Source organism: Hakea prostrata, chromosome 8 (assembly GCF_041222555.1).
Source record: "Hakea prostrata isolate BN-2017 chromosome 8, UWA_Hpros_2, whole genome shotgun sequence".
Classification (NCBI taxonomy): Eukaryota; Viridiplantae; Streptophyta; class Magnoliopsida; order Proteales; family Proteaceae; genus Hakea; species Hakea prostrata.
In genome coordinates, this window is record NC_142607.1 from 44,909,330 (window position 1) to 44,928,017 (window position 18,688).

Below are 18,688 nucleotides of genomic sequence, written 5' to 3' on the forward strand. Positions count from 1 at the left end.
CACTAGAGATAATATCTTCTGATTCTTTATCGTCAACCATCAACTTGTTCTTTACACGGCATCATGAATCTCATTTTAAAAAATGTGAAAAGCACCGGATTTATTTCCTCTGCAACATCAAAGGGCTCAGCCAAAGTTGGTAAAGATAGATAGATATACCTATATAAAAATAATGAAAAAACATGATAAATCTATAATGAGGATAAATGCCAAACATTACCTAAACAATAAACTCCGATGATTAATGATCGGATGCAATTTAGAAATTAACTAATAATTTCTTACATTAAATCGAACATTTTTTATCCTCTAGTTCTCCACTTATTTTCAAATTTTTGTTAGAACCATGACAAGAAGTACAAAAGAATTTTCCTTTTCCCTGCTGTTTCAATAGAGTTAATTCCTCTATTGCTTGATTTATTGATGGCGTCCAGAAAAAACAATGAGAGTAACAATGAATGCGTAATCAACATTTGAATATACAGTCACCATGAAATTGTCCTTTCCAGCAAAAAAGCTTTATGCTGTCAATTCTTATGCATCTGCACATTAATGTATTAGTTCTGCTATATTAATTATGTTTTAAAAACTGGTGCACATTAGAGTGGGAGAATATTGTTAATTTAACCAAAGTTTATTCTTTAGGGTTTAATAACACAATAGGTTAGGGTTGTTGTGGGTTTTTCGACGATTCTATTATATTAAAAAGGGAAAAAAGGGATCGAGCAGAATAAGAGTTTCACGCTAGGTTCCATTGGGATGAGAAGGATATTAGCAAGGGAGTTGAAATTGTAAATTTGAAAACTAAAAATCCTAGAATGTAAAATAATTTATATTGACATATATACTTCTGCTTTTTAAATCCTTATTGTTGGATCCACTTATACATGACAATCATCTAATGTTAGTAGTTGAAGAAAGGAATTGAAAAAATTATAAGGGCCAAGGCAAGGTTGTTCGGTTGGTTAGACCAATATCTCATGGGTTCAACCCTTATTGATGGCATATGTAATATCTCAATCTCTAATATAAAAAAAAAGGGTAATTTTTATCTGGACCCCTTGAGGTTTGGTCTATGTCACTTTTTAGTCCATAAAAGATGAGACTTTGCATCTACCTCCCCTGTACTATAGAAAAAATCAATTTAAAGACAAATTATCGTTTTTAGGACCAATTTGCCCTTATTCTTTTTTTTTTCAATTAAATTTTTTTACACACACCCACCTACTATGAAAGTGGTGACTCCCCTTTTAATCCAAAAATTACAGAAAACAAAAAAGAAAAGCACATCATTGTGAAAAAAATGGGATACAAAATGTTGTTTTGGTGGATCCAGAGCGCGTAGCTGAGAAAGAAACATGGGCGTCTGCAAATTGCAAAGCCCATCCATGCCCAATCCCTCCAAAGCCACAAAAGGCCATGAAACTGTGACTTTTGGAGAGCCATAATAGTAGCAAAAACGCAACCCACATCTACAAGTGATCACCAAACAACCATGGGACTTTGCCACGAAAAAGCGGCATTTGGGACATCTCTACCATTTCTTCTGCTTTGCAAGCTCCATAGACATCATATGTTCGCTGTTTTTCTCATTGAGTTTTAGTTTCTAAAACTCTTTGCATTCAATTCCTGAATGCCATGGAACCTTACATTGCGCACAAAACAACCTTATGCAAAGGGGGCATTTTGATTTTCTAATTACCTACAAATCATCATTCACCAACAAGGTAGAGCAATCTTTGAAGGGGCAGTAAAATATTTTATCCACCCGAATTAAAGACTCTAAAAAGAACAACATCTCACTTGGAAATCACATCGGCTGCAAGGAATGAACGACATGAATCAACCTCTCACTTTCCTTTACAACCCAAATCTAGGCACTTTATACTCGTTTTCTTCTCTGCTAACTTGATTTTCACAAAATGGTAATGCAATCAGTACATAATACATGGATGCATCCACTCAAGGAAAACGACTTGGAGTGCCGGCGTTCAAAGCAGATTTTGCATTGGAAAGTTTCCAATTGGGAGTGGATGTAAGAGAGACAGAGAGAGTTTCTTGTTTCTTCATGTCAATGGTGATAAAACCCAAATTTAATTGTTGATTTGTTGATTCAAGTGTTGTTGATGAGTACGAGTTCGTTTCATGTGAAAACAGAAGATGTGTTTGTTTTTAAATTGAAAAAAAGAATAAGGGCAAATTGGTCATAAAAACAATTATTTGTCATTAAATTGATTTTTTCTATAGTACAGGAGAGGTAGATGCAAAGTTTCAGTATTTTTGGACTAAAAATGACATAGACCAAACCTTAGGGGGTCCAGATGAAAATTACCCTAAAAAAAAAAGTTCTCTCTCTCTCTCTCTCTCTCTCTCTCTCTCTCTCTCTCTCTATATATATATATATATAAGGGTACGTATTTTACTTATAAAAATGATGATATGTCATTAATTAATTTTCCTAGATATCACAAGGGGCAAATGCAAAGTATTATTTTTTAACTACTAAGGGGCCGGGGGCCATGGCCCCGGATTTTTAAAAATTTTAATTCCCTTAAATTTTGGATTTTTTATGTTAATTTTCTTTATTTTTTCACTTTCTTCACTTGTCACATGTGAAATGTCACTATTTGGGATTTTTATTCGCGGCTGTGCAGATATTGCTAGAATTTGACACGTCAGTGTGGGAAAATGAACGGTTTGGATTCTCTAAATAAATTTTTATATTTAAAATGTTTTAACATATTACAATTATTCATCCCTCAAATTCTTTAAATTTACAAAAGCCAATCCCTGCTCATCAAAACAGAATTCTAAACTTCATTCGGCCATACAAGCTCCTCTAACCCCTCCAACATATACAAGACCATGTGAAAGAGCATCGTAGATGAGGCTCTTTACAAGCTCAGAGTGGAGCGTCTTACCTTTTCAAAGATTCGTAAGATGGGTTGAGAATCTTGGGATGTCCTGGAGCCTAAGATCTAAACTTGACTAAACGCCATCAAGATTGCAATCAAATCCCTCTTCCATGGAGAAAGAATCGTCTGTGATCACGTCTTCTGTAGCTCCAACTTAATCCGAGGGCCCTGTTTCTCAAATATCACAAAGGAATGAGCCATCCTTCTCTTCCGGTTTCCCAAATCGGTGGCCAAGTTCCATAAGTCCCCAGAGAAGATATTCAGAATGCTGAACCTCTATAATGCCATAGCTGAATTCTTCCCCGACAGTGATTTCATCTTTTCCCCTGAATCCACCTCAGAGGTTTGTTCCCAAGCTCCAAATTTGCTCACAACACTGCATGATTCAAAACATCATCGAAAACCCCCATCCATGGAGGTGCGATTCATCCTCTCACTCGATACACACCATTGGTATTGCTGCCTACGGAGGCAGCGGCAAGGATGCCCAAAGGAGCCCATCTGTGGTTTCCGGCGAAGCCAAGGTCAACGATGGAGGTGTTAAAGGAGCTTGACTGGTGGTCTGGGAACATGGATCATCAGTTTGATCATCTGATGGAGAAAATAAGATAGATCTGTTTCTGGCTTTTCCCGGAGGTAGCTAACGCTTACATCGGTTATGGCTACGGGAAAAGGATTTGTCGAGAGGATAAGAAGATGTATACGGACGGTTTTCTTCATGTTGACGATGATAGTTTCACTTCTGTTTCTATCGGCCCCTATGCTTAAGGATGTCAATCGGTACGGTTTCAGTAATTCGGTACAATTTCGGTGCGGTAGCAACTTTGAATACCGAAAACCAGAACCGTACCATACCGAATTTAAACGGTACGGTACGGTTTCGGTATTTATAAAAATGGTTCGGTACGGTTTCGGTATTAAATCGGTATGGGAAAACGGTTTAAACACGGTATGTAGTGCGGTACAATTTTGGTACAAATGAACTTATGCCACTTTTGTTATTAGTTCATTAAAATCCTAATGAAATTGTGATCAACCAATCGGTATAATTTGAAATTAACATAGATAAAGCAAATAAATCTAATTAATAGTGACAAAACAAGTAAATCTAAGAAGAGAAGTGAATGATGAAACGAAAAATTGAAATAGGGAATTAGCGATACGGAAAAGGTTAAGTGTTTTAATTGTAAAATTACAATTTATATTTCTTAATTTTGTACGGTACCAATTCGGTATGGTTTCAGTACGTATCAACAGTATGAGTACCTAAAACTGGAACCATACCGAAGAAATTCGGTTTCGGTTTGTACCGTACCGAATTTTGAACGGTATGGTACGGTGCGGTTTTAGATGGCGCGGTTCGGTATGGTTAAACTGTTTCGGTACTCAATTGACACCCTTACCTGTGCTTGTCGCTCTTGGGGATATAATAGTTCTTAGTGTTTTGATTTCAAGCTTTACATATGTTTTGATTGCCAGAATTTGACACGTCAGTGTGGGAAAATGAACGGTTTGGATTCTCTAAATAAATTTTAATCCATCCGCGAACAAAAATTCCACTATTTGGCCCCCTCAAATATTGAGAACAACTTTTAAATGTAAAATAGTGGGTATAAAAGTCATCTCTAGTTAAAAACTAACTCCTCAATTTCTATTTATTCTCCCCATTTCTCTCTCACATCTTTTCTTCCTATTTATTCTCATCTCTTTCTATAAATGTGGATTAAAGGAAATTTTTGAAAAAAAAAATCTTATTAGAATTCAAAATGTCATTTATAATTAGAAACTAACTTCTCAATTCCTATATTCAATCATATCTCATATCTCTTCTCTCTTCTCTCTTTTTTTTTTTCTATTTATTCTCTTATGTTTCTTTCTTCCTATTTATTCTTCCCTTTTTATAAGCGTGGGTCAACAAAATTTGGGGAAAAAAATCTTCCCCACAATTAAGTACTCTTTTTATTTCTCAATTTATTTATTGTTTTTTTCTTCATTTTTTTATCTTTTTTATTTGATTTTATATTCGATGTTTCTTTATTTTGTCTACAATTTTTGTTATTTGATTTTATATTATAAATAACTAAGTACCATTGGTTGCATTTCTTATCTTAAAATTTTTTTTTGGTTTGATCTGACATTTTAGGGTTGAAGTTTTTATTTTTTTATTTATTTTGGTACTGATGCTTTAATTTATCTATATTTGATAATTTACCTATTTTTATCAAATATGTGTGGGCCTCACAAACTATATGTGAGTTTATTCCTTAATATAATAAAATAATTTATACGTGGGACCCTCAATGGGTCTTAAGAACCCATCCATTCTTCCCCCAATATTGAATCCCTTTCCGCCCCTGAGCGTAGTTGAGATAATTACATAAGGGGGGGGGGGGGGGGGGGGGGGGGGGGGGGAATGTGTTTTGGTCCCCAACCCAATTTTTTATTAATAAAACCCCAAAGTTTTTATATATAGATTTGTGAATCTCGTATTTTTTAAACCCCCACACATGTTCCCCCCGCCCTAAAATATTACCCAAAACATTTAGAAAAATCACACCGAATACCAATTAGATTTCAATTGCAATATTAAACAACAGAAACACCATTTTTCTAGATAAAATTTGTTTAAATTAATTGTAATTTACATTAATGAAAACATTTAATATATTTTTTTTGGGGGTGAAACACAACTTAGAAAGTAAACTTGATTGGCCATCAAAGGATACACAAAGAATTCTAGCTCATCACTCACAAATTTATTAATAATAGTCATATTAGAAATTCACTTTTCTACCTCGTCAACCCCCTAGGGTTATGTCTCCGATTGTTAACCCCCGCTTGCTTTTATGTCATTTGCTTCATTCTTTGCTTCGTTGATAGCATTGAGAATGACAATGAGAGAAACAATAAAAGCATAGTCCATGTTTGGATTCACAGTCACCATAAAATTGTCCTTCCCAAACAACACGCTTTGAGCAGTCAATTTCTTATGCATCTGCACCACAATCAATCAATTCCGTCCGTCATGCATTCATCTATTTTAATATTAATCACTCAACAAAATTAAGATTATTTATAATTAGTCACATTTATGTTTCAATTTATTTCTTACTTGGGCGATGACATTAGTTGAGTCTCCAATATATATCTTGCAAGATTTCTCAAACCAACTCCCTTTGATCTTGAAATCACAGACTTGCTCTTCGGTATTATCAGCCAAGAACACATCAAGTTTAGTCTTTAATTGAAACAAAGAAGACTGCTTTACAGTGAATAAAAGATCTGTCGGATCTGTGCTCTCTCCCCTGAACACTTGCCATCTATGATGCATGGTAAGTATCTGATAAGAAGAATAGAAAACACCCTTCATTGAAATATCTTGAAGCTTCAAATATCTAGTTCCAGATAAAAAGATATTTGTTATAATTTAAAGAAAGTTTCAGATTCAGGACCTTCATTTGCATAGAGAGAAGGGGATTGTCATTAGCGTCAAGAAGAAGATGACGCCCGTGAAGACTAAAATGAACAGCTTTCACTTTAAAGATGATGTTGCCGTTGATATCTGTTACTGAAAAATTTCCTTGTCCAAGGGATAAAACCTTCTTGACGATGGCGAGATCTTTAGGATAAGGTGCACAGAATTGGGGTCCGACAATAGAGATTGGGTTGGTGAGTGGTGGATAGTTGGAGGGCTCAGCCATGGCCACGGCGGAGATAGAAGCAGCTGAGTTTCTATGTGAGGAATACGTACATGTGTGTTACTCTATGACAGAAAGGGAATGCAAGCAAATGAAGGCTTTTATAACGATTTGGAAATTCTTTGGTCAACTTCATGAATCATGGATCGGTAGAAATAATATATTTCCTTATGTAAAACTTCTTCCTTGCACGGCATTATGAATCTTATTTGAAACATGCATGTAACCAGCAGCGAAAAACGATTTACTTCCTCTGCAACATCACCCCCGCCCCCCCCCAAAACAAACCAAAAAAAAAAAAAAATTTTACTGGGCCAACACCACAATAAAATATTTTATAAAAAAAAAAAAACACCCCGGAAAAAAACCCCCCCCCCCCCCCCCCTTTTTTCCCGCCCCTTACAAGGTTCTAAGCAGACTCAAGGGTTAGCTCAATTGGCAATGATCGATATAATTTATTAATGAGTGGTTGAACTTTCCTTAGGTGTCATTTGCTTGTAAAGGTGCAGCGGAAAGAAAAAAAATATGCGGGCTCCATATATAGTAGGACAGAAAAAAAGAAAAGGAAAGAAAATGGAGGGATTTTGTAGAAAAATGTTAATTAAATGTTTGTCTCACTTTGTTGTTTTTCACATTTTTTTACAAAATCTCACATATTTTGTAGGACTTTGAAAATGCATGAGATGAGAAAATTAGCATATCATCTCAGCGGAAATCTACAAACTTTTCTACTTCATAAACCAAACTAACCACACTTTGGGATTTCATGAATAAGTTTAGTTTTTCAAATTACCTTTTTTCTCACCTACCTTTATTCTGTAACCAAATGGTGTCTTAGTTGCATATATATGTAATGGTCTCTCCTCCCCCTCCCCTAACCCCTTCTCTAACCGTCCGTTTGAATACAGCTAATTTTGGTACCCCGATCTATTTTAGGTCGGGGTTACATTTGATATTCAGGTTACTGCTTCAAAACCCATTCTTTGGCCTTTGGCCCTTGCCCAAACCCACCCGGTCCTAAATTTTGGTTCAATTTTGGCCTGTTTGGTGGTGTGTTTTCCGTGTTCAAATTTTGGCCGCTTGGGTGGTTGTCTTGCCTTCCGGTTAAATTTGCTAGCTTGCGTTGTAGATATTTTTGATAATGTCTTATTCCTTGTTTTACTTTTTGGTGGGTTTGTTGGTCTGTTTCTTTTTTTTTTTTGGTGGTGGTTGTGTTTGCTTGGTGTACCTCTCCCTTGTGGGTCTTGTGTCGTTGGTTTTTTAGATAATATAATCATGTTTTGAGCCACCGGACCCGTTCTCGAACCCATAAATAATTACACTTATTTGCTTCCTGATTGTCTAGCGATTAACGCGGCCCGTTCTTTGTGGGGGTGTGTCCGTTGGCACCTGATTTTCACTACCTTTGGTGGGTCCTTGCTCCGTTGTTATTTTATTATATTAGGAATAACTCACTATATTTTGTGGGGCCCACCTTTTGTATGTAATTATTGATAATGATGTTTTTTTCAACAAGATATAGATAAATTAAACCATCATTACAAATTTATTTTTTTTATGGTAAAAATGCAATCATGGTACTTGTTACCTTACTAACTATAGACATTTTATTTATAATATAAAATCAAATAGCAAAATTTTCCCAAATTTTCTTTAACCCACGCTATGGGAGTATAGGAAGAAGAAACATAAGAGAATATGAAAAGGAGAGGGAGATTGAGATAGGAGGAATATACGTTGTGGAGTTAGTTTCTAATTAAAATGACATTTTGAATATCTAATAAGATTTTTTTTCAAATTTCCTTTAATTCACGTTTATAGAAAGAGATGAGAATAAATAGGAAGAAGATGTGAGAGAGAGTGGAGCGAATAAATGGATTGAGGAGTTAGTTTTTAACTTAGAGATGACTTTTATATCCATTATTTTACATTTAAAGTTCTCAATATTTGGGGGCATGTGACTTTCCCGTGACAGTGAATGAATAAGAAAATTAATATAAAGTTCCAAATTTAAGGGAATTAATTAAAATTTTAAAATTCGGGGGCGCCATGGCCCCCCTCTAGGTCCACCCCGGGTTACATCCTTGGGCCTCTTTAAATTGCTTTTAGGCTCTATTAAAGAATGTAACCCCTTATAATGTATATAAACAAAGAAAACAAAGAGAAATATCCAATGTATAAAATCGCCTATTATACAAAAGAAAAAGGGAGGGGGGAGGGAGAGGGGACCTAACAATCCAGGCATAAGGATCAGAGGCCCATAAGCTTTAAATAGAGGAGGGAGATAATGTAACCCCTTATAATGTATATAAACAAAGAAAACAAAGAGAAATCTCCAATGTATAAAATCGCCTATTATACAAAAGAAAAGGAGGGGGGGGAGGAGAGGGGACCTAACAATCCAGGCATAAGGATCGGAGGCCCATAAGCTCCAAATAGAGGAGGGAGATGATCCGTACGGACAGAGGCTTAAATTTGAGACCTCCTTGATTTTAAGACTTCTATATAAGAGATTACTACCCTCCTGCAAAACATACTAATCAAAAGCATCTATGTCCTCCTTAATATCTTTTGAAACCATACAATCTTGTGCAATTTAGAAATTAATTAATAAAAACTTACATTAATAAAATAAAAAAATTATATACAAACGACAATCACATACAATTATAGGAGAAAAATTCTCCAAGTAGAACTCTTGCACGTTAGTTACTCGTTATTTCTATCTCAATTTCTAGTCTAGAATCACAACGAGAATTACAAAAAGAGTTTTACTTTTCTACCTCCTCTAGTTCATGTTGCCCCTGTTGTTCCACTTCCACCAGAGTTTTTTCTTCTATTATTTGATTCGTTGATGGCATCTAGAATAACAATGAGAGCAACAACAAATGCATAATCAACATTTGAATACACAGTCACCATAAAATCGTTCTTCCCAAAAAAGAAGCTTTGTGCTGTAAATTTCTTGTGCATCTGCACATCAATCAATTAATTCCTCCTGTCAATAATATATTCTAATATTAATCACTCAATAAAATCAATTAAGATTAACAACTACTTTTTGCTTACTTGGGCAATAACATTAGAAGAGTCTCCAGTATATATATTGCAAGATCTCTGTAACCAACTCCCTTTGATCTTGAAATCACAAACTTCCTCTCTGATATTATTAGCCAAGAACACTTCAAGTTGAGTTTGAAACCGAAACAAAGAAGATCTCTTTACAGTAAATAACAAATCTTTAGGGTCACTGCTATCTCTTCTGAACAATATGTCCTTAATTGATTTTTTTTAGCTAGTTACCATGGAAGAGACAACTGCAAAGTGTGTGTGTGTGTTTTTTTTTTTTTTTTTTTTTTTTTTTTTTTTGGTGGGGGGAGATGATAAGAATGATTTGAAACAAACCTTAGGAGGTCTAAATGAAAATTATCCTAAATTATATATAATATCTGAGGATGTAATCAAAATAATTACCATTAGAATTAAGAAACCAAAAGATGTATTATCCACATTTAGAAAAACCATATAGAATAGCAATGAGCTTTCAATTGCAATGGTAAACAATAGAAATAGCTTGTTCTTGTTGTAAATATGTTTAAAACTTTATATAAATATTTTATTTATTTTAATTGTCTTTTATCCATGGTTTTATTTAGTCCCACACGGGTGGAGAGGATCGATTATATGGTTTATAAGTAAGAGCCCAAGTATTATTAATTTACTTGATACCCTATGTGCCCTGTCGTTATATAGATGATATATATATATTAATATATCTATATGCCATTTGGTGGCCTCTCCGGGGAGGTCGGTCCTTGTGTGGTCCTTCCCTTTCCCCCGCCTTTGGGCTCTTATCTCCTTTCGTGCTCATTCTTGCCCGTTCCTCCTCTTCTTTCTCTCTCTCTCTCTCCCCCGTTTTCCGTTGCGGGCTACCTGTTATCCTTGGTACCTTTCGGGGTGCCCTGGTTTGGGCCTGATCTTGGGGTGAAGCACTTTTGCCCGTTTGCCATTCGGGGTGTCTATCCTTCGGGTGTCTTCCTTGGTACTTCGGTCGTTTCGCTCTGGTCTCTGATTCCACGTTCGGCGTGCGTCCCTCCGTCACCGTTCTAGATAAAGTTTAATTAAATTAATTGTATTTTACATCAATAGAAACATATATACGAATCTTTTTGGGTGAAACACAACTTAGAAGGTAAAACTCCATTGGCCTTCAAAAAGATACACAAAGAACTCTTGCTCACCACTCCCAAATTTATTAACAATAATCATATTAGAATTTCACTTTTCTACCTTGTCAACCACTCCCTATGATTACATTTGAGATTGTTAACCCGTTTGCCTTCCGGTATGCATCAGATGCTTCACTCTTTGATTAATTCATTGATCGCATAGAGAATAAGAATGAGAGAAACAAGGAAAGCATAGTCCACATTTGGATTTACAGTCACTATAAAATTCTCCCAAAAAGCACGCTTTGAGCAATTGTCTTCTTATGCATCTGCACATCAACCAATTAATTCCGTCCATGATGCATTCATCTATTCTAATATTGATCACTCAACAAAATTAAGATTACTTATAATTAATCACATTCGTGTTTGAGTCTTTTTCTTACTTGGGCGATGACATTAGTTGAGTCTCCAATATAGATCATGCAAGATTTCTCAAACCCACTCCCTTTGATCTTGAAATCACAAACTTGCTCTTGGGTATTATTGGCTAAGAACGCATCAAGTACTTCAGTCTTTAATTTAAAAAAGGAAGACTGCTTTACAGTAAATAAGAGATCTTTGGGATCTTTGCTATCTCCCGTGAACACTTGCCATCTATAATGCATACTTAGTTTCTGATAAGAAGAATAAAAAACACCCTTCATTGAAATATCTTGAAGCTTCAAATATCTTGCTCCAAATAAAAAGATATTTGTTATACTGTAAAGAAAGTTTCAGATTCAGGACCTTTATTTGCATGGAGAGAAGGGGATTTGTTATTATGTAGGTCTGATTTTGTATAAACTCGGCCTTCACTCGTTTTATGTCAAAAATTATTTCGGTGTAATTGATTTACATGTATTTTGGTGTAGGATTTTTACTATAAAATGTAATTTTCCTTCAAAAATATTTTGTGTTGTATGTTTTTTTATAATTTATATTTTTGTTCTTCGTTGTGTGATTGTTCTCCGGTTTCAATCCTAACAGGATTGTCATTGGAATCAAGAAGAAGATGACGCCCGTGAAGACTAAAATTGAAAGACTTCGCTTTAAAAATGACTGTGCCATTGATGTCTACCGGATAAGAAGCAAAAATGGAGATGGGGTTGCTGAGCGGTGGATGGTTGGAGGACTCAGCCATGGCCACGGCAGAGATAGAAGCTGACCTAGGTTTCTATTGGAAAATAAAACAGAAGAGAAATATTATGTTACTCTATGATAGAAAAGGGAATGAAACAAATGAAGGCTTTATTTATAAAGACTAGAAAAATTCTCTGGTCAACTTCTTTATGGTTCCACTAGAGATAATATCTTCTGATTCCTTATCGTTCCTTACACGGCATCTTAAAAGTCATTTCTAGTTAAAAACTAACTCCTCAATTCCTATTTATTCTCCCCACTTCTCTCTCACATCTTTTCTTCCTATAAATGTGGATTAAAGGAAATTTTTGAAAAAAAAATCTTATTAGAAATCAAAATGTCATTTATAATTAAAAACTAACTTCTCAATTCCTATATTCAATCATATCTCATATCTCCTCTCTCTTCTCTCCTTTTTTTTTTTTTTTTTTTTTTTTTTTATTCTCTTATGTTTCTTTCTTCCTATTTATTCTTCCCTTTTTATATAGCGTGGGTTAAGAAAATTTGAGGAAAAAAATCTTCCCTACAATTAGGTACTCTTTTTATTTCTCAATTTATTTATTGTTGTTTTTTCTTCATTTTTTTTCTTTTTTGATTTTATATTCGTTGTTTCTTTATTTTGTCTACAATTTTTGTTATTTGATTTTATATTATAAATAAAATGTCTACCGTGTAACTAAGTACCATTGGTTGCATTTCTTATCTTAAAATTTTTTTTGGTTTGATCTGACATTTTAGGGTTGAAGTTTTTTGTTTTTTTTTTTTTTTTTTTGTTTTTTTTTTTTTTTTTTTTTTTTTGTACTGATGCTTTAATTTATCTATATTTGATAATTTACCTATTTTTATCAAATATGTGTGGGCCTCACAAAATATATGTGAGTTTATTCCTTAATGTAATAAAATAATTTATACGTAGTACCCTCAATGGGTCTTAAGAACCCATCCATTCTTCCCCCAATATTGAATCCTGGTTCCGCCCCTAGACGTAGTTGAGATAATTACATAAGGGCGTGACCGGCGGTTGAAATTACTTTTTTTTTTTTTTTTTTTTGGATGAATTTTGTTTTCCTTTATGTTAGCTTGCTGAGGGGACGTTCTCCCTCGTTTTGGGTTGTGTCCCCCCGTTCTCTTTGCCCCCCAAGAAAATATTACCCAAAACATTTAGAAAAATCACACCAATACCAATTAGATTTCAATTGCAATATTAAACAACAGAAACAACATTTTTTCTAGATAAAATTTATTTAAATTAATTGTAATTTACATTAATGAAAACATTTAATATATTTTTTGGGGGGGGGTGAAACGCAACTTAGAAAGTAAACTTGATTGGCCTTCAAAGGATACACAAAGAACTCTAGCTCATCACTCACAAATTTATTAATAATAGTCATATTAGAAATTCACTTTTCTACCTCGTCAACCCCCTAGGGTTATGTCTCCGATTGTTAACCCCCGCTTGCATTTATGTAATTTGCTTCATTCTTTGCTTCATTGATAGCATTGAGAATGACAATGAGAGAAACAATAAAAGCATAGTCCATGTTTGGATTCACAGTCACCATAAAATTGTCCTTCCCAAACAACACGCTTTGAGCAGTCAATTTCTTATGCATCTGCACCACAATCAATCAATTCCGTCCGTCATGCATTCATCTATTTTAATATTAATCACTCAACAAAATTATGATTATTTATAATTAATCACATTTATGTTTCAATTTATTTCTTACTTGGGCGATGACATTAGTTGAGTCTCCAATATATATCTTGCAAGATTTCTCAAACCAACTCCCTTTGATCTTGAAATCACAGACTTGCTCTTCGGTATTATCAGCCAAGAACACATCAAGTTTAGTCTTTAATTGAAACAAAGAATGCTTTACAGTGAATAAAAGATCTGTCGGATCTGTGCTCTCTCCCCTGAACACTTGCCATCTATGATGCATGCTAAGTATCTGATAAGAAGAATAGAAAACACCTTTCATTGAAATATATATCTTGAAGCTTCAAAAATCCAACTCTAGATAAAAAGATACTTGTTTTAATTTAAAGAAAGTTTCAGATTTGGGACCTTCATTTGCATAGAGAGAAGGGGATTGTCATTAGCGTCGAGAAGAAGATGACGCCCGTGAAGACTAAAATGAACAGCTTTCACTTTAAAGATGATGTTGCCGTTGATATCTGTTACTGAAAATTTTCCTTGTCCAAGGGATAAAACCTTCTTGACGATGGCGAGATCTTTAGGATAAGGTGCACAGAATTGGGGTCCGACAATAGAGATTGGGTTGGTGAGTGGTGGATGGTTGGAGGGCTCAGCCATGGCCACGGCGGAGATAGAAGCAGCTGAGTTTCTATGTGAGGAATACGTACATGTGTGTTACTCTATGACAGTAAGGGAATGCAAGCAAATGAAGGCTTTTATAACGATTAGGAAATTCTCTGGTCAACTTCTTCATGAATCATGGATCTGTAGAAATAATATCTTTCCTTATGTAAAACTTCTTCCTTGCACGGCATTATGAATCTTATTTTGAAACATGCATGTAACCAGCAGCGAAAAAAGATTTACTTCCTCTGCAACATCAGACTCAAGGATTAGCTCAATTGGCAATGATCGATATAATTTATTAATGAGGGTTGAACTTTCCTTAGGGGTCGTTTGCTTGTAAAGGTGCGGGGGAAAAAAATAAATATGTGGGCTCCATATATAATAGGACAAAAAAAGGAAAGAAAAGAAAATGGAGGGATTTTGTAAAAAAATGTTAATTAAATGTCTGTCTCACTTTGTTGTTTTTCATACTTTCTCACAAAGCCTTACAAAAAAAGGCTTTGAAAAGACATGAAATGAGAAAATTAGCATGTAATCTCAGCAGATCTACAAACTTTTCTACTTCATAAAACAAACTAACCACACTTTGGGATTTTATAGAAAAGTTTAGTTTTTCAAATCCTTTTTTTCTCATCCTACCTTTATTCTAGTAAACAAATGGTGTGTTAGTTGCATATATATATATGTAATAGTCTCTCCTCCCCCTCCCCTGACCCCTTCTCTAATCCGTCCAATTTTGAATACAAGCCAATTTTGAGTAAACCAACTCAATCTATAATTAAGGTCAAGGTTACATTACGATATTCAAGGTTACATGACTTAAAAAACCCAATCATATTGGCACAATTTGGCCCTAATGGCCCAAACCCAGCCACGAGTCCTAAAATATTTAGGTTCAAATTTTGGCACTAGTTTTGGTTAGGTTGAATCTTGATTTGGCGTATCTGGGTTCAAAATTTTGGCACTAGTTTGGGATAGGTTGAAAGTTGACTTAGCCTATCCAGGTTCAAAATTTGGCATAGCTTAGCGTTGCCTTGCGGCTACTACCATCGAATAGAATATTTTTGATAATCAAAAGATAACAATGTGAATTCACACGTTGTTTTACTATTTTTTGGTGAGGGATATTGTTGGAGTCTAAGGTCGAAGTTGAGTGTTTGACTTGGTGTAACCTAACTCAGCCTTGTGGGGTCAAGAGTAAGATCAAAGCTAGGTTAAAATTTTAAGATAATAATAATCATAGTTTTAAGCAGGTTAAAATTTTAAGATAATAATAATCATAGTTTTAAGGAAGATATCACCTTACAAACTGACCCGATTTTATTTTAAACTGGAAAACAATCACCTTCAAATTAATTTTTTTTCCCCCTTTTTCTTTTTCTTTTTTTTTTTTTTTTTTTTTTTTTTTTTTTTTTTTTTTTTTTTTTTTTTTTTTTTTTTTTTTTTTTTTTTTTTTTTTTTTTTATTTTTTTTTTTTTTTTTTTTTTCCCTTTTTTTTTTTTTTTTTTTTTTTTTTTTTTTTTTTTTTTTTTTTTTTTTTTTTTTTTTTTTTTTTTTTTTTTTTTTTTTTTTTTTTTTTTTTTTTTTTGTTTTTTTTTTTTTTTTTTTTTTTTTTTTTTTTTTTTTTTTTTTTTTTTTTTTTTTTGTTTTTTTTTTTTTTTTTTTTTTTTTTTTTTTTGGGGGGGGGTTTTTTTTTTAAGGGTCAAAAATAATTACAACTTATTTAAAAGACTTTCAATGAAATTGTCTAGCGGTTAAACTGGCGGAAGAACCAGGATTCAATATTGGTGGGGGGTAAATAATGGAAGTCCAAATTGGGAAAACACCAATGATTTTTTACTACACATATTGGATGGGTCCTTAAGACCCATTGAGGGTCCCACGTATGAATTATTTTATTATATTAAGGAATAAACTCACATATATTTTGTGGGGCCCACACACATTTGATAAAAATATTGATAATGATAGTTTTTTTTCAACAAGATATAGATAAATTAAACCATCAGTACAATTTTTTTTTTAAAAGTAAGAAATGCAACCAATGGTACTTAGTTACCTTACTAACTATAGACATTTTATTTATAATATAAAATCAAATAGCAAAAATTTTCCCAAATTTTCTTTAACCCACGCTTATAAAAAGAGAAGAATAAATAGGAAAAAAGAAACATAAGAGAATAAATAGGGAAAAAAAGGAGAGAGGAGATATGAGATAGGAGAGAATATAAGAATTGAGGAGTTAGTTTCTAATTATAAATGACATTTTGAATATCTAATAAGATTTTTTTTTTCAAAAATTTCCTTTAATTCACGTTTATAGAAAGAGATGAGAATAAATAGGAAGAAAAGATGTGAGAGAGAAGTGGAGAGAATAAATAGGAATTGAGGATTTAGTTTTTAACTTAGAGATGACTTTTATACCCATTATTTTACATTTAAAAGTTCTCAATATTTGTGGGGGGGGCAAATAGTGACATTTCACATGTGACAAGTGAAAAAAGTGAAAAAATAAATAAAATTAATATAAAAGTTTCAAAATTTAAGGGAATTAATTAAAATTTTTAAAAAATTGGGAGGGGGGCCATGGCCCCCGACCCCTTACTAGGTCCACCCCTGCGTTAAACATAACCAATATAAAGAGAGCCCAAAAATCTTTAAATTGCTTTTAGGCTCTATTAAAGAATGTAATCCCTTATAATGTATATAAACAAAGAAAACAAAGAGAAATCTCCAATGTATAAAATCGCCTATTATACAAAAGAAAAAGGAGGGGGGAGGAGAGGGGACCTAACAATCCAAGCATAAGGATCAGAGGCCCATAAGCTTTAAATAGAGGAGGGAGATGATCCGTACGGACATAGGCTTAAATTTGAGACCTCCTTGATTTTAAGACTTCTATATAAGAGATCCTACCCTCCTGCAAAAGCATGACCTAAGAACCAATACATACTAATCAAAAGCATTTATGTCCTCCTTAATATCTTTTGAAACAATATGATCTTGTGCAATTTAGAAATTAATTAATAAAAACTTACATTAATAAAATAAAAAATTCTATACAAACGACAACCACATACAATTTATAGGAGAAAAATTCTCCAAGTAGAACTCTTGCACATTAGTTACTTGTTATTTCTATCTCAATTTCTAGTCTAGAATCACAACGAGAATTACAAAAGAGTTTTGCTTTTCTACCTCCTCTAGTTCATGTTGCCCCTGTTGTTCCACTTCCGCCAGAGTTTTTTCTTCTATTATTTGATTCGTTGATGGCGTCTAGAACAACAATGAGAGCAACAACAAATGCATAATCAACATTTGAATACACAGTCACCATAAAATCGTTCTTCCCAAAAAAGAAGCTTTGTGCTGTAAATTTCTTGTGCATCTGCACATCAATCAATTAATTCCTTCTGTCAATAATATATCCTAATATTAATTACTCAACAAAATCAATTAAGATTACCAACTAATTTTTGCTTACCTGGGCGATAACATTAGAAGAGTCTCCTATATATATCTTGCAAGATCTCTGTAACCAACTCCCTTTGATCTTGAAATCACAAACTTCCTCTCTGATATTATTAGCCAAGAACACATCAAGTTGAGTTTGAAACTGAAAAAAGAAGATCTCTTTACAGTAAATAACAAATCTTTTGGGTCACTGCTATCTCCTCTGAACACTTCCCATCTCGAGTGTAAACTAAATATCTGATAAAAAAATGACAAAACACTTTTAATTAAAATGATTTAAAACTTCAAGATATAAGTATGAATTTGAAGACAGATTCGGATGAGAACCTTTATTTGCATAGAGAGAAGGGGATTTTCATTGGCATCGAGAAGAAAACGACGCTGGTGAAGACTAAAGAGGCTACCCTTTACTTTGAAGATGAAGTTGCCGTTGACGTCGGCGACTGAAAAATTGCCTGCTCCAAGGGAAAAAACCTGCTTAACGATGTTGAGTTCTATAGGGTAGGGAGCACAGAATTGAGGTCCGACGACGGTGATCGGATTGATGAGTGGTAGATTGTTGGAGGGCTCAACCATGGTCACGGCGGCCGGAGAGACTCTGGGTTTCTGCTAGAAAAAGTCACAGAACAGGAATGAAGAAAATGAGAATTTATATTACTAGAAAATTCTACAGTCAACTTCTCTGTGCCAGAATTTATAATATTTTGACTGGTCAAAAGTGGATTTCCCCTGCGAAGAAAGCTAGGGTTTGGTTTTCTCTCCTGTGATTAGGGTATTATCTAATAAGTGATTTCATCTGTAAATCTTCTATTTTGCTTAAATTTCCACTTCATTGCCGAGTTATGTGGTTTTGGAGGTTTTCTTGCCCTCTGTATACGTCCTTTAACATCTTTCTACTTTGTCACTTTCAATACTTTA

General features: G+C 34.0%; 2 protein-coding genes and 3 pseudogenes across 3 annotated transcripts; all 5 read right to left on the reverse strand.

Moving 5' to 3' along the window:
• Positions 1-32: 32 nt before the first annotated feature.
• LOC149008129 (E3 ubiquitin-protein ligase RSL1-like) lies at positions 33-3,487 on the reverse strand (annotated as a pseudogene).
• Positions 3,488-5,742: 2,255 nt separating this feature from the next.
• On the reverse strand, positions 5,743-6,625 carry LOC149008130 (protein LURP-one-related 10-like). Its single transcript, XM_089167203.1, has 3 exons — positions 6,368-6,625; positions 6,028-6,255; positions 5,743-5,910 (listed from the first exon to the last, which is right to left on the reverse strand). Exons 1-3 carry the CDS (start codon positions 6,614-6,616, stop codon positions 5,743-5,745), a joined length of 645 nt encoding a protein of 214 aa, XP_089023329.1. The 5' UTR covers positions 6,617-6,625.
• Positions 6,626-9,401: 2,776 nt separating this feature from the next.
• Positions 9,402-11,965, reverse strand: LOC149008131 (protein LURP-one-related 15-like). The gene is made up of 4 exons (XM_089167204.1): positions 11,810-11,965; positions 11,380-11,459; positions 9,683-9,830; positions 9,402-9,586 (listed from the first exon to the last, which is right to left on the reverse strand). Exons 1-4 carry the CDS (start codon positions 11,963-11,965, stop codon positions 9,407-9,409), a joined length of 564 nt encoding a protein of 187 aa, XP_089023330.1. The 3' UTR covers positions 9,402-9,406.
• Positions 11,966-13,412: 1,447 nt separating this feature from the next.
• On the reverse strand, positions 13,413-14,296 carry LOC149008132 (protein LURP-one-related 10 pseudogene; annotated as a pseudogene).
• Positions 14,297-17,278: 2,982 nt separating this feature from the next.
• LOC149008133 (protein LURP-one-related 10-like) lies at positions 17,279-18,373 on the reverse strand (annotated as a pseudogene). Its single transcript, XR_016175036.1, has 3 exons — positions 18,098-18,373; positions 17,781-18,007; positions 17,279-17,684 (listed from the first exon to the last, which is right to left on the reverse strand). The product of XR_016175036.1 is annotated as a protein LURP-one-related 10-like (transcript).
• Positions 18,374-18,688: the final 315 nt, after the last annotated feature.

Coding starts and splice junctions, on each gene's coding strand:
- LOC149008131 (XM_089167204.1), bottom strand. CDS start 11,965: ATGGCTGAGTCCTCCAACCATCCACCGCTCAGCAACCCCATCTCCATT. Junction 11,460..11,809: donor TTGATTCCAATGACAATCCT/GTTAGGATTGAA, acceptor TCTTCTTATCAG/AAACTAAGTATGCATTATAG. Junction 9,831..11,379: donor CTCTTATTTACTGTAAAGCA/GTCTTCCTTTTT, acceptor TACTGTAAAGAG/ATCTTCTTTGTTTCGGTTTC.
- LOC149008130 (XM_089167203.1), bottom strand. CDS start 6,616: ATGGCTGAGCCCTCCAACTATCCACCACTCACCAACCCAATCTCTATT. Junction 6,256..6,367: donor TTCTCTCTATGCAAATGAAG/GTCCTGAATCTG, acceptor TCTTCTTATCAG/ATACTTACCATGCATCATAG. Junction 5,911..6,027: donor CAACTAATGTCATCGCCCAA/GTAAGAAATAAA, acceptor ATTGTGGTGCAG/ATGCATAAGAAATTGACTGC.